The 12,971-nt window shown below is 40.4% G+C and overlaps 1 protein-coding gene across 2 annotated transcripts in view; it reads left to right on the forward strand.

Annotated features, from left to right (window-relative positions):
* ENOX1 (ecto-NOX disulfide-thiol exchanger 1) overlaps nt 1–12,971 on the forward strand; it is a 138,832-nt gene that overhangs the window by 104,875 nt on the left and 20,986 nt on the right. For both annotated transcript variants that reach the window (XM_086481971.1, XM_086481970.1), the window contains exons 9-10: nt 4,329–4,436; nt 9,162–9,218. In XM_086481971.1, the coding sequence (XP_086338097.1) occupies nt 4,329–4,436; nt 9,162–9,218 (165 nt within the window). The remainder of the gene's footprint in view (nt 1–4,328; nt 4,437–9,161; nt 9,219–12,971) is intronic.

The following is a 12,971-nucleotide window of genomic DNA, read 5'->3' on the forward strand; positions in this document are numbered from 1 at the left end:
GGGTCAACCTGCCAGTCATGGTGACAAATGGTTTTGGTTGCACATAGACCAGCTGAGCTTCCAGGCTGGTGCTGGTGGAGCTCTAGGCTGTGCAGGTGTCTCTCTCTGGGATCCTCAGAGCTGCTGTGAGCACTGTGAGATGCTCTTCTGCTTCCTGACACTGGGATTTTGGTGTAGGGAAAAGACCCTTGCATAACTTGAAGGGGACCCTCAGAAACCCAAAGAATTGTACACTGGGGACCACTGGAAGACAACAGAAGAATGAGCCAGGTATTTCCTGGCTGTGTAACCAAGAAGTCACTCCTTTCTCTGAGGAAACTGAGGAACTGCTGTCTGAATGCCATGGCTATGCCAAAAAGTTGGGGACATCAGGGCTTAAAGGAAATGGCCAGAGAGGTGAGACAAGATTAAAGGAAGTGACACCTGGATAGCTGTGCTGGCAGTAGCTGTGAGACAAATCAGCAAAATGTGACAGGTGGGAAGAAGGGTAGCAAATTCTGGGTGGGTGGGTTGGTGGGCACAGGGGGAAGCTCTGGCAGAAAGGCCGGATGAGATGGCAAAGTTGGTGGAACAGTATCAAACAGCACAAAAATAAAACCAAGGAGAATAATTTTTTATTTTAATTGATTGTTGTGTATACTTGCAAATAATCTGAAGGGCAGACAAAATATCTATAGGATCAATTTTTAATAAGCACATTTATGTGAAAAACAAAATAATTCTGAATAATTAAATACCATCAACTTGGCACCATTCATTACAATCCTTATGGAGAGGGTGTCTATTTATAAGAAGGCATGACAGCAGTCCCTGTTACAAAACTTGCCTCATTCCTGCCAGTATAAGATCCTCTTCCCATTTGCTGCTAATTTTGCCAAAAATCACATGTTTGTGCTGAAATTTTTCAGGCTGTTTCTGTCTTAGGCTGGTATTTTTTTCAGTCAAATCTATTTTTTCATTTTCCAAAATAAGATTAGAAGGAAAAAATACACTATTTGGCAGGTATAACTCCTTGTTACAACTTCTTGGTGGTGGCATCAACCACTCAGCAAAAACAAATCTCAGAACCTGACCCAGGCAAAATTAGTAGGTTCTGCAGCTTTTAGAAATAAATACAGGGAAGAGAAAAAGAAAGAAGGGTAAACCCCCAGAGGATGGCTACAAAGTTTAAACAATTATGACATCTTTGTGGGTTAGATGGGAAGGTCCCAGTCTGTGAATGAAAAAACCTTGTGTGTGTCTGGGAATATGGTACCTTGGTTACAGATGCTCTGTTTTCCACCCCTGTGAAAACAGGAGCCAATTGCTGTCTTTGAAAATATGACCCTAGACACATATGCAGAGTAAGCCTGCAGTAGTTGACAGTTTAACCATTAAGAGTACTGGAAGGTTTTATTTCATTTCAAGTGCTTTGCAGCTCATACTGCAACCAAAATGCACACTCTCTTATCCTGGAGAAACTGAACATGTTGGATATTTTCCTGGGATTCCTGTTCCTGTCTGGTCCAGAGCCAAGTACAAAGATGCGGAGCAGGGAGCATCTTTCTGTCTCATGCTCTCTGAGACTGTCTTCCGCACCACTTTCTCCCATGCTTGGACAGTTTTGGAAAAATTGCCTCAAACACAAAACAGAAAAAGTCAGGATCAAAGGAAGAGGGATATAATTAGACTAAATCACAGTGAGAGGTCACAGTGGGAGATGTGAAAATAAAACTGGAAGTTTGTGAGCTGATCTGTGGTATGTAAAACTTGGCCATGGAAGAACCACAGGGAGGGGATGGGTAGGATGGGGAAGGAGATTCCAGTTCTGTCGGAAGGTAGCAAGTTCAACCCATAAGTGAAACTTGGTTTCCCATTTGTAATAGTCATTAAGTAGTGAAAAGGCTTTCTAGGGCCAGAGATAGATTGAAAACTCACTTGGGATCTTCCAGATGGGAGTTTATATTGTTCAGAGGATGGGCTCTAGGGTTTCTCCCAGAAGCTGGAGTAAAATCTCTGAACCAGGATGAAGGTACAGTCCGGATGGTGGTCAAGTTTTCCTTGGGTATGCATGGCTGTTCACTCCCTTCAGAGGCTGTGGAACAAACAAGATTTCTTGTGAGGTCCTCCCCAGACTCCCTACTACTCATAGCACCACACTGTGACAATGATGGTTATCAAATCCCATGCTCTAAGGTTTCATCTGATTGCCTGGAGATGAAAAGAAGGGCTTTGCTCCCCCAATACATAACTGGCTAGATGTATTCCTGGCTTTGTGTGAGGATCATTTTGTTCATTTTGGCTCCTTCCTTTGAATTATTAGAGGCTGGCCACACTGGTGAGACATAACTGCTCAGAGAAGACTCTGAAATGGGGGGCAAAGACTCCGTTCCCCTAACAACTCTTGCCATGTTTGGGTGTGTAAGGTAAAACAAGTTGCAGCCAGGAAAGAGAAGGCATTTCACCAGCCTCTTTTAGGTGACACATCCGCTAGCAAACCTCAGGTGTCTCAACTAATGACCTTTGGAAGGGCTTATGCTCTCTTTCTGGTGTCTTGTATGCTCTGCTTCTCTTTCGAGGATTGGAGCTCCTTCTTTCTAAATTTCAGACATCAGCTAGAGCTATCCTGGGTGAACATGAGGTTACATGAGGTGACCAAATGGTCCCTTCTGGGCTAAAAAGTTACGAAAGTCTGGAAAGATATATCTGTGCCAAGGACCTGCATGGGTATCCGTGTGTGACATATGACGATATACACAAATTCAATGTATCTCATGAAAATGTAGGGAGTAGTACCCAACAGGCAAGATGAACACAGACCTGAGGGGCAATCCATCCCTGGTCAGGAAATGCAAAAGTAGAGCTTCCCACACAAAAGTTGGTTGGGCAAGAGCCTCAGTGGAACAGACCTTGTTACTTCGTGTAAAATCTTGAGATTTGAAATGCTTTTGTGCTGTGGCAGAGTGAATACACATACCTGAATGTCCCTTGAAGGCTCTCAGGGAGAAGTCTAGGTGGCAAGATCCATCAGAAAGCTAACCCAGCTGGACTGTAGAGAGTCTGAGATGTAATCAGATATATACCCACATGTATTTTTACTTCAGTGGCTGAATTAATCCATCATACTCGTGTTCACTTACAACATAAATACGCTACCAATAACCATCAGTCCCTGAAATGTCATCTGTTTCCAAGAAGCTCTGAAAACAATACTGGTGCCAAGGCCTTTGATGCCTGGGACTTCCAGTGCAGTGGAACAAGGCCGGCAACTCTTCCGAGGTTTGCTGTCTGTAACTTACCAAGATGCTGAACACCTGCAACATCAGTTTGAGTCAGAGTTCCCAGTCCTAAGCACAAGCATAAACTAAGCTTTAGATGCTTAGGTACATGGTTAGATCAGTAACACAAGTTAGTAAAGCAATTCCTTGTTCCAGTAGTCCTTAAAAAGGAGTGTGCTTACAAGCAGTATGTTGCCCCAGCAAATAATAGTTTCCTTATTTGGTGGCCAAGGGAAAGCACCATAAACTCCTTTTTAATCTGTTTGTCTCCTCTTGCTCTTCAGCACTGTCTAACATTCATCACATCAATACAAAAATATATAATTATTTCAGGATTAATTTTATCTACTGACCTGCTCTTGACAGTCACAATAAATCTATGCAGTACCTAAAGCTAGCCAAGACCAGAGGACATGGGGTTTTAAAGATGTCCCTACATCTCAGAATTCTCTTCATAAAAATAGGTTTTGGTCATAGCTTTTTGTTTTGACAGTTCAGATCAGCAGTCTTCCTGGCTGATATATTGATTGTAGGGCGTCAGTCTTCCTGATCTAATAAAATATCACAGCACAAGGGAAAAAAGGAAAGCTTTTGTCTTCTTGGCAACTCAGTGTGAAAGCTTTCCAGAATATTGCTTTGCATAGAATGAAAATGGCTGTGGGCCAATGACTAATTATATTAAAGGGCTGTGCTTTTAAATTATTTATATACCATAGTGTTTACCCTAGTATTATTAAAACCGCCGCATATACTTCTACAAATAAGATTTTGGTTCAGATGAATGTGACAGTTGCTCTGTGGGTGATATACTGTACCAGGAGTTTCTACTTTAATGTAAAAAATAGCTTAACACACATTAACAGATGCATTACTCGTGGAGCACTGCTGCAGAAAGAGATGCAGATGAAAATAATTTACCTCTGGTCCATTTAGACACAGCGGATTATGTAATAATAATAAATGTAAAAGCAGACTGCAAAGCATTGTTTGAAATGAGGATTTATCAAACTGAGGATTTAAAACTGCTTTGGATCCAGATGATGCTAACCAGAACTTCTTTTGTTTGTATAGCAATTGCTGAGCATACAGGAAGAATTAAATAACAAAAAATCCGAACTGGAGCAAGCCAAGGAAGAACAAACACATACACAAGCAATGCTTAAAGTCCTGCAGGAACAGGTGAGTGTTTCTGGTGGGAGAAGAATGCTGGCATAGGCATGCTAAGGGGATGGAGGACTCATGGATTCACTTCCAAAATCCATGGGAGTCTGACCACAGAATATGCTGTGAGCAAGACCTAACCTTATGTGGCCTGCGTGTCTGCTCTGAGCAGCACTTGTGAACACAGCTGAAGCTAACATGGAGTTGAGTGAAAAGGGATCTTTATTTTATACTATCCAATATTGAATTTCATGTCTTGAGTAAGATTTCCTCTTACATTATTCCGCGTAGATATCAGTGATGTGTGTTTTCTCTCTGAATTAAAAAAAGTCTTGGGAGAGTTAAATATACCTGAAACAAAACAGCTCTTTCTTTTAAGACTAGTATTGAAAAAAAAAAAAAAAAAAAAAGGAGCTTGGCATCTCCTGTGTTATATATGCAGATATGAGTATACAAAAAAACTTTGTCATAATAGAATTAAAAAAGTAGTTACCAATGCACTTATTTGAGCACTGAGAAGCAAACCTCAGTAAATCAGATTATCACACTTTCTTTGATACTAATGTGTTCTATGACACTGAGAAGTGTATTTGATGGTATTGTTTTATAAGCACGGTAAGATGGATAGTTATGCAGCAAAGAGAAAATCTTGTGCTAAATCTGTAATTCTGGAGTTGAAACAGTGTATTGTGTGCAAGCACAGCACGTGAAATACACGTTTTCTGTAGAGACCACTTGGCTTGGACACACTGAAATCACAAATCCCGACCTGTGCTGCACAGGCAAAGTCTCTGCTTTGAGACCTTATTTTAATTCTTCCCATATAAACTTTGAGATAAAATATTTAGTGACTTGGTTAAGTACTTGCAGTTTAAAGACTGTGGGATCTGAATTGCTTAGATGGCAGAGATTCAAAATGCTGATGATTCTTATGTTCAAGATTTTTCAGCATGCATGTCTGAATATGTCTGCAGACAGATTTATACATTTAATGTACATATTGGGAAAAGCAAATTATGCTTATTTCAGATTTTTTTAATGCTCATTATGAAAGCTGTGACATTGTTCCACATTTAGCATTTGTCTTTGAACATATTTAGTGACAAATATATTCTAGAAACTAATAATACAGATTCTGGAAAAAATAAAGCTTTTATGTTCAGATACATGTTCTTAGCACTCATGGTTGCAGAGATAACCTTCTAAATGAGAGCTGATGTAAGACTGTATTACACAAAATGCCACAAGGAAGAACGGATTTGGTAATGACAGAATCTTTATAAACACAGAATCTACTAGATCTCTTGAGTTAATTGCATCTCATTTCCATTTTTACATGGCATTCAAGGTATAGCATTATAAAATACTTGGAAAAAAATGAAATCGCATGAAGTTATTTTGCATCTTGGTAGTAATTAAATGCTGCAAAAATTTATAGGAAGATCTTACAATGCCAAGCCTCAGTAGGGACCACCAGGGCAGACTTTTGAATCTCTGCAGACTCCTACTAATTGCAAATCAAATGTGCACTCATGCTAGGCAGACAGGCGAAACAGTAGCTGGAAGAAAGGCAGGATGGATCTGCATTTCTCTTGAGAATTAGCTCTGAAATGTGCCTAAGGCCAAGACCGTAAGTAGCCCAAATTCCTAAGGAGTGCTACACAGCCAGTGTGCTTCTCCAGCAACCCTGAACCAGCTCCAAAACTTTCCAGAACAGCAGAAGCCCTAGCAGTAATGACCCCCACTTGCCAAGGCTCACAGCTTTCCTTTACAAGCACCACAGCTCATCTGTATGTTTTATCCACAGTGGGTGTTGAAAATCATCCAGTGGAGTCAAGTAAATATGAACATTTCTTTCAAAAATAAATATCACAGGGCTCCTGCCTAGACTGTATGGCTTGTTTTTGTGATGTGTTTGCTAAAATCTGCCTTTTCATCTCAAACTCTTAGAGCGATCCTGCCTCGCCTCCCCATGGGCATGTTTGCACGGAGAGGTGCAGCTGTGCCTGGGCGTGTCTGCTGGCTCAGCACATCTTGCGCTGATCCAGTTGCACCAACCCAGCCGCATCCAGGCTGGGACACCTTCCTGGGAGAGGTCCCATTTGCTTTTGCACCATATTGCATTACTGTAGCCAAAAGGCTTCTGGATCAGATCTGGCCTGTGACCACCAGCTCTCGTCAGAGGGATTCACTCCCACTGATATGAGTCAGACCTACCCCACCATGGCATTAGTCTTATCAGAGACTTCTAACTCCTCTACCCTTCCCCTTTCCCTTCAGGTAGGCCCTTGGTTGTCACTGGCACTAGTTCAGTGCGTTGCCTCAGCACAGTCTGATGGTGACATCACACTTGCCACTGACCTGCAATGAAGCCAGCCTAGGGGGTAAGGCAATCCTGTTCTTCCAATATTGTGTGTTTTTCTGAGGTTCCTATTCCAACATTTCACTATTTAAGATGTGAGAAACAAATATAATTTACATTTTAATTTAGAGAAAAACAATATTGGAGAAAAAGGGACTTTATCCCTTTAGCCTGCACATTTTCTACCTATTACTTTTTCACCGTTATCTCCACTGGTACACCTCCTCCTCCTACTGCAGTTGTCACAGTGTAGATATGGATACTAGCACCTTCTTGCCTGAGCTCTGGCATCCTTTTCAGAGCATGATGTGCAATAAAAGAGATGGAAAGGCTCAAGCATCTGGTCTGCATTAGATTAACCAGTAGAGCAGTGCCAGGGCGATGGTGGTGGGAAACCATGGTGGGGTGAAAACCTGCCAGACCAATGCAGGCTAGAGGCTGAGCCCAGTCTTCTGTTGAACACACATGTGGCTGACAGGGAAGTGGTATGTCACCAGCAGAACACAGACAGAGCATTGCCCAAGGAGCCAGCGGTCACCAAGGGGTGATGGCACTTTATCAACCTGGAAAAGGAAAGACGAAAGGTAAGTAATGAACAGCACTCCTCGAGCTCTCAGGACCTGGCATTAGCGTGCAGAGCAGTTTTACATACTCGAGCATGCTCTCCTGACCTCGTATTCAGATGAGTAATTCAGCTGAACTCAACAGGACTGCTCTCGTGAAGTGAATTTCTATAATGAAGAACTGGCAGAATCAGGAAACAGCTCTTTCGGTCACACCATGATGCAGAAATACCTAATTCTGGTGCTTGGCTGGAAGTAGCCATCTCAGCTCATTCCTGACAGCCATCCTCAGAGTGAGGTGGTTTCACAGAATGGCTATTTTTTCAGTGTAGGGAAGACATGTAGCATTCACTGGAAATGCATCGCCCTACTGTGAGTATAAATTGCAGACTTTTTGAGGGTATTGAAAGATGAGCATCAGTGAATTGAACCAGGAGACCTGATGAGTTTGCAGTTCCCAGCTATCCTTTCTACTGTATCAGGGATTGCTGCCCCCTTCCCTTTCCATCAGAACTGGTTTAGTGGCTTGAGTAGCAGTTCCTGAACTGGTGCAGCATACAGCCCTGCACAATAAGATAGGCAAGGACCATGATCCACTTACCTTAAATGTCAAATTGGAAACTGTGAGAAGCCAGGAACTGAATCACATGCAGTTTAGTTATTGCTGCCACAGGGCAAAAAGATGATGGAGGTAATGTAGCCACCCTAGGGTGGTACTCCACCAACGCTTCTGAGTCAGACACCTAATTGAAACACAATAGTGTTCCATTTCACCTGGTTTTTAGGACTGTTGTCATTCAGGATCACAGCTGTATCATCAACAGTTACATCAACTCCAGCTTCTTTGGCAAAAAAAAACAAGGAATGCAGAGGAAAGTTCCGTTTGCTGTTCCCCATCTCCCCCCACCCCAGATACCTACTCTGCATTAAGTTAGAATAAAAGCATGACTCTGACTCTTCAGAGGTTTAGCTAAAGAGTAAATGATTCTGAGCTCTTCTTTTAAGTTTACAAACCTCCACAGCTTACAGGCTCAGGAGAGCTACAGTGTCTCCTCCTTTCTGTGTTTGCACAATCACAGGGTGAACAACTGCATATTTCACTGTTGCTCAAGACACGAGCTAGGACATTCCTTAAATCTCTTGGGAATGATTTTTACAATCCCCAATATAATCTTGGATTTTCCCTGAAAAGCTAATTCAGGAGGAAAGGAAATGTTTTGTTTCAGATCATATATCTGGAATTGGCAGTGTCTCCTCAGTTCTTCCTGCTACTGGTTAAATAAAAAAGCTGTTCTTCTCTTCACCTCCTTTTCCGTCATACCCAGGAGCCATGTCAGTTATTTAGATGCTTCCTCAGGAAGGAAAAATACAGTAGCACTTTGGCATCTTAAACAGCTCAAAGTATATCATTCAAAAGTAATCATTAGCAAAATGCTATTTAGCTAGTGGCAACTTGCAAATATTGTAAAGTTTAAATTAATAGCAATAAGAATGGGAAATGAAATCATTTATTATTCCTGAGAGCCAGTTCTGTACACTTTTTATGCCTTGAAACTACTTTCTAATCTTATTATTTAAAAAATAATGACCTAGTCTTATTATTTTCCTTTTTTTTTTTTTTTTGCCAGCCTATCAAGCCTTAAGTATGTTGGTTTCAAAATGGTTTCAGCAAAAACTCATTAGAATTATATGCTCCATCTGTTTTTCTCATTGGAAGCTTTATAAAATGCTCCTTCAAATAAATCAAAGATAACTGTGTGAAATACTCAAGTAATGTGCTTGTTTTGTTCTGTTTTGGTTTTTGTTCACTCTTTGCAGTTAAAAAGCGCCAAGGAATTAGCAGAAATCAATGGGCACGATGAATCTCAGGCAAATGTAGGTATAGCTATCTATGTATAGATTTAGGTATATATATATATATATGCATGCATGCTTATGGTCTCAAATTCACTATTTATGTCTTAAAGTTGATACAATGGCTGAATGATTTGCACATCATGTTTGAAGTGCTTGGGTTTTGTCCTGAAGCCACAGGTTCAAAACCCAGCAAACTTCATTTCGAGGTGGATAAATTGGGTTCCATGCAATTTATTTTGTAGGATTTATTTGGATGAGGCTTTAACAACCAATGTCCTACTTGCTGTATGTGGGTGTTAAAGATACCATGGAAACGACTGCAAGAGAAATGCTTTGCCTTAGTGTCCTGTCCAGGATTACTCAAGCTACAAAGTTATACCGTTTGTTTCTGTGCCTGCCACCTTGCAGCTGAGCAAGTCTGGCCATATTTCAGTTCTGAGTGAAGTGATTCATATACATGTATCATTTGGAAACAGTTAATTTGCACAAGAGGACTAAATTAATTCATTGAGTCATTATTTTGTCCAAAATCATTACAGGACTTGTTAAGGTCATGGGTTTTTTAAAAATCTGCTGCCAAAAATAATGCTTCTGTTATTCCCTTAATATTGCAGTCAAAACAGCAATTTGGATAAGGGGCGAGAGAAAAAAAGGAAAACTTTCCTGCTATATTTGTCATCCAAACTGTGCAGCTTTGTGCTTTGTCATAAACATATGAAAATTAAAGCTATTTATATAGGCTATCCTCCTCCTAGGCAAAAGAACTACCAACAGTCTGAACACTAATATATTTTAACATCTGTTTTAGTCAATGCGTTGTTTGCACAGCTAGGAAAGCAGGTTTATTTTAAACCTGAATGGAAGGCTCAAATTTTGTGGACTGCTTTGTGATAATGAAATGCTGTCGTCTCTTTTTTTAATCCTTTCCTGAATCTCATTCATTGTGGTCTGTTTCCACAGTGAAGTCAATAGAACTTCATAGCTCTCAGCATTTGGACAGGAGACATTCAATATTGTCTGATAGATCCAACAAATCTTCAATTGCAGTCTGTCTGTGCAGCATCTCATTGCCCCTTTGAAAGATTCTGTTTGCAAAGCAAAATAAAGACATTAATCCACCGGTGATCTTGAAATGCTCACATGTGCTGCCTAAAAACTTGTCGTTGTACAACAGCTGGTTGCAGGCTTCCTAAAGGAATTTAGAAATGTAAGAGTTAGAAACTTTCTAAAGGAACTTGCTTCATCTCCAAAAATGTGGATGAAACAATATTTTGCAGGATTAAAAAGTTTTAAAGGAAAATTACCCAAATGCTTCAACTTATATCATTCTGGCTCATATGTAACTGGATAAAAAAGAAGAATCTGAAAGATTCGTATTTATATAATTCAAATGCCTGAATTTTCCTGAGGATAGAAACTTTGTTTTCTGCCCCTCTTTTCCATGAGCTTTTCCAGTGGTGGTCTCATAGCAATATTAGGATCCTAAGAAAAGAAGTCAATACCTAAATTAATGGTGAAGAGGGAGACCAGACAGCTACAATTATTGAGTCACAGTTGCAGTCGTGTAGTCAACAATTATGCCACCATGAAAACAGAGAAAGCACAGCAGCACAAATGGAAACAGAGAAATAGTGGGGAAGAACTGATGTTAAAGCATTTGCTACAGTAATGAACTTTGTAAAATGGAAGTTGAGGTATCTTTTAAACAATTGTCATTTATATGAAATACGTAGTGCTCAGGTGTTTTGCCTTGCAGGTTGTCTCTCCACATCTATTCTCAGCAGACTTCATGGTTCTTGCCCTTGGCCAGTGTGCAAATCTGGGATGATCAAAGAGAAAAAGTCTTGGTGGCTCCTGTGTGGTTGTTAGTGAACTGTGATGCATATAATGGGATTAGGACATATTTGTTACAGTTGACGGGTTGATTTCAGCAAATGAAATACCTTTACATGCTGAGCAATAGTGGGAGGTGTTGGTGAGGAAAAATGGCAACATATGTCTATACACTGAACACACAATCTAATCTTCACACTATGGCATATTTAGATTACTTACTCTGCAGAAAATCAGGCTCCTAGAAAGGACAGTAGACACTTTAGGCACACTGCATACACATCAAGAAAGCCCATACTGTAATCTTAAAAAGATTATTTTCTGCAGTCCTTAGGCTTTCTGCTGATGGCACTGGTCTGCATCGTATTTTACATCAGAAAATATTGTTTCTTAAAATAAAACCTGGAAATATGAGCAAAAGCAGATACAGATGAAAAAATATATTTCGACCTATCCTGATGTGTCTTCTACATTTCATTATGCAAGACCATCCTCAAAAGGAAACAAGGATCTGGACACCTTTGGAAAAAGAAAAAAATCCCCCCTGAAATGTGCCCATTAAATGGACCAATCTTCAGTTTTTCCTCTTGTTTTTGCAGGAGAACTGAGCACAGTTAACTAAATGGCTGAAGCAGTTGCAATGTTACCCTCACTGCCGTGTTCACACACAAATCTGGGTGGGAAAAACCCCAAAAGTTTAGTGTGTTGCCAGTACATCTGTTATTTCCAGAAAGCAAAACCATCTTACAAGGCTCTGTAAAGAGTCATAAGGGTGTTTCATGAGTGACTTGCCAGGTATATGCAGTAATATTTGTTATGGCTGTTGACATTTCCCGGCTATACTCTGTGTCAGGAAAGGCCAAATGTCAGGCTCAAGCGGTACATAGAGCCCAAGATCCTGGCCTGGTGTTAACAGAGACTTCAACACCCAGGACTGCCAAAGTGCTGTCACTGAGCATTCATTTCCTTCAGCCCCGCAGTTAAGAAAAGATTGCTTCTTGCTTCTGATCTGCCCCCCTTTTAATTTCCTCTTCATTGCTGCATATAATGATATTTACTTCACATCTCTGTCTTAACTGAAGAGAAAATAATGGCCAATGGACAATTATAATTTCAGATATAATCCTCTTCCAGGATGTTCCCAGACTCTTGGGACCTGATTAGTCCCAGCGTGAAAAAACATCTTTCTTGGGGGGTGTGCCCGAGTAGGGAACATTTTGCAATCTGAAAATGCTAGTCATGTGTTTTGTGGCTAACTCTATAAAGGCTATTTATTTTTCCACTGTGTCTGTAAGTTCATTGGCTTTGTGTGGAGCCTCTTGTATACGAGTTAATTCTGTGTTTTAATCAAAGCTCTCCTTTTGCTCACTGCTGATTTCGGTATACGTAGGGCACTGCATGCAAATACAGTTGTATAGCCTTGGTGAATATATCCCTATTTTGGGCGTTGGAAGGTTAACATCCATGGTATCCCTCTATTGTTAATGGAGAAAAAGATATTTTTTTTTTTACAGAAGCCTCATTTTAGTACTCAGTGATCTTTACCCAGGCGTTTGGCACTCTTCCTTGACAGCTATCTGCCTTCCTTAGATAGCTCCTATGAATAACTCCTACCCTTTGTAAAAGTGCCATAAATTGGTAGTCAAGAGTATCAGTCCTCCAAGTTCAGACCAAAGCAAGAGATGGGTCATGGTCGCAGAAGGATTTTGAATGCCCAGGTTATAATTGCATGGTGAAGTCCTGACTCTCTTGAAATCAATAATTAAATTCCCATCAGGTTAAAAAGCCAAGATTTTACCAAAAACTTCCAGAATTACTTCATTATCATCAAGGCATAATAAAATAAATGTATTTCAGACAGTGAAACTGATTTCACCACAAGTTTTTTTAACCACCTTTTTGTTCTGTTTGAGTTTCATTTTTGAACAAAGTAATGAC

The sequence above is a fragment of the Leptosomus discolor genome, chromosome 1, assembly GCF_034619465.1.
Source record: "Leptosomus discolor isolate bLepDis1 chromosome 1, bLepDis1.hap2, whole genome shotgun sequence".
Classification (NCBI taxonomy): Eukaryota; Metazoa; Chordata; class Aves; order Leptosomiformes; family Leptosomidae; genus Leptosomus; species Leptosomus discolor.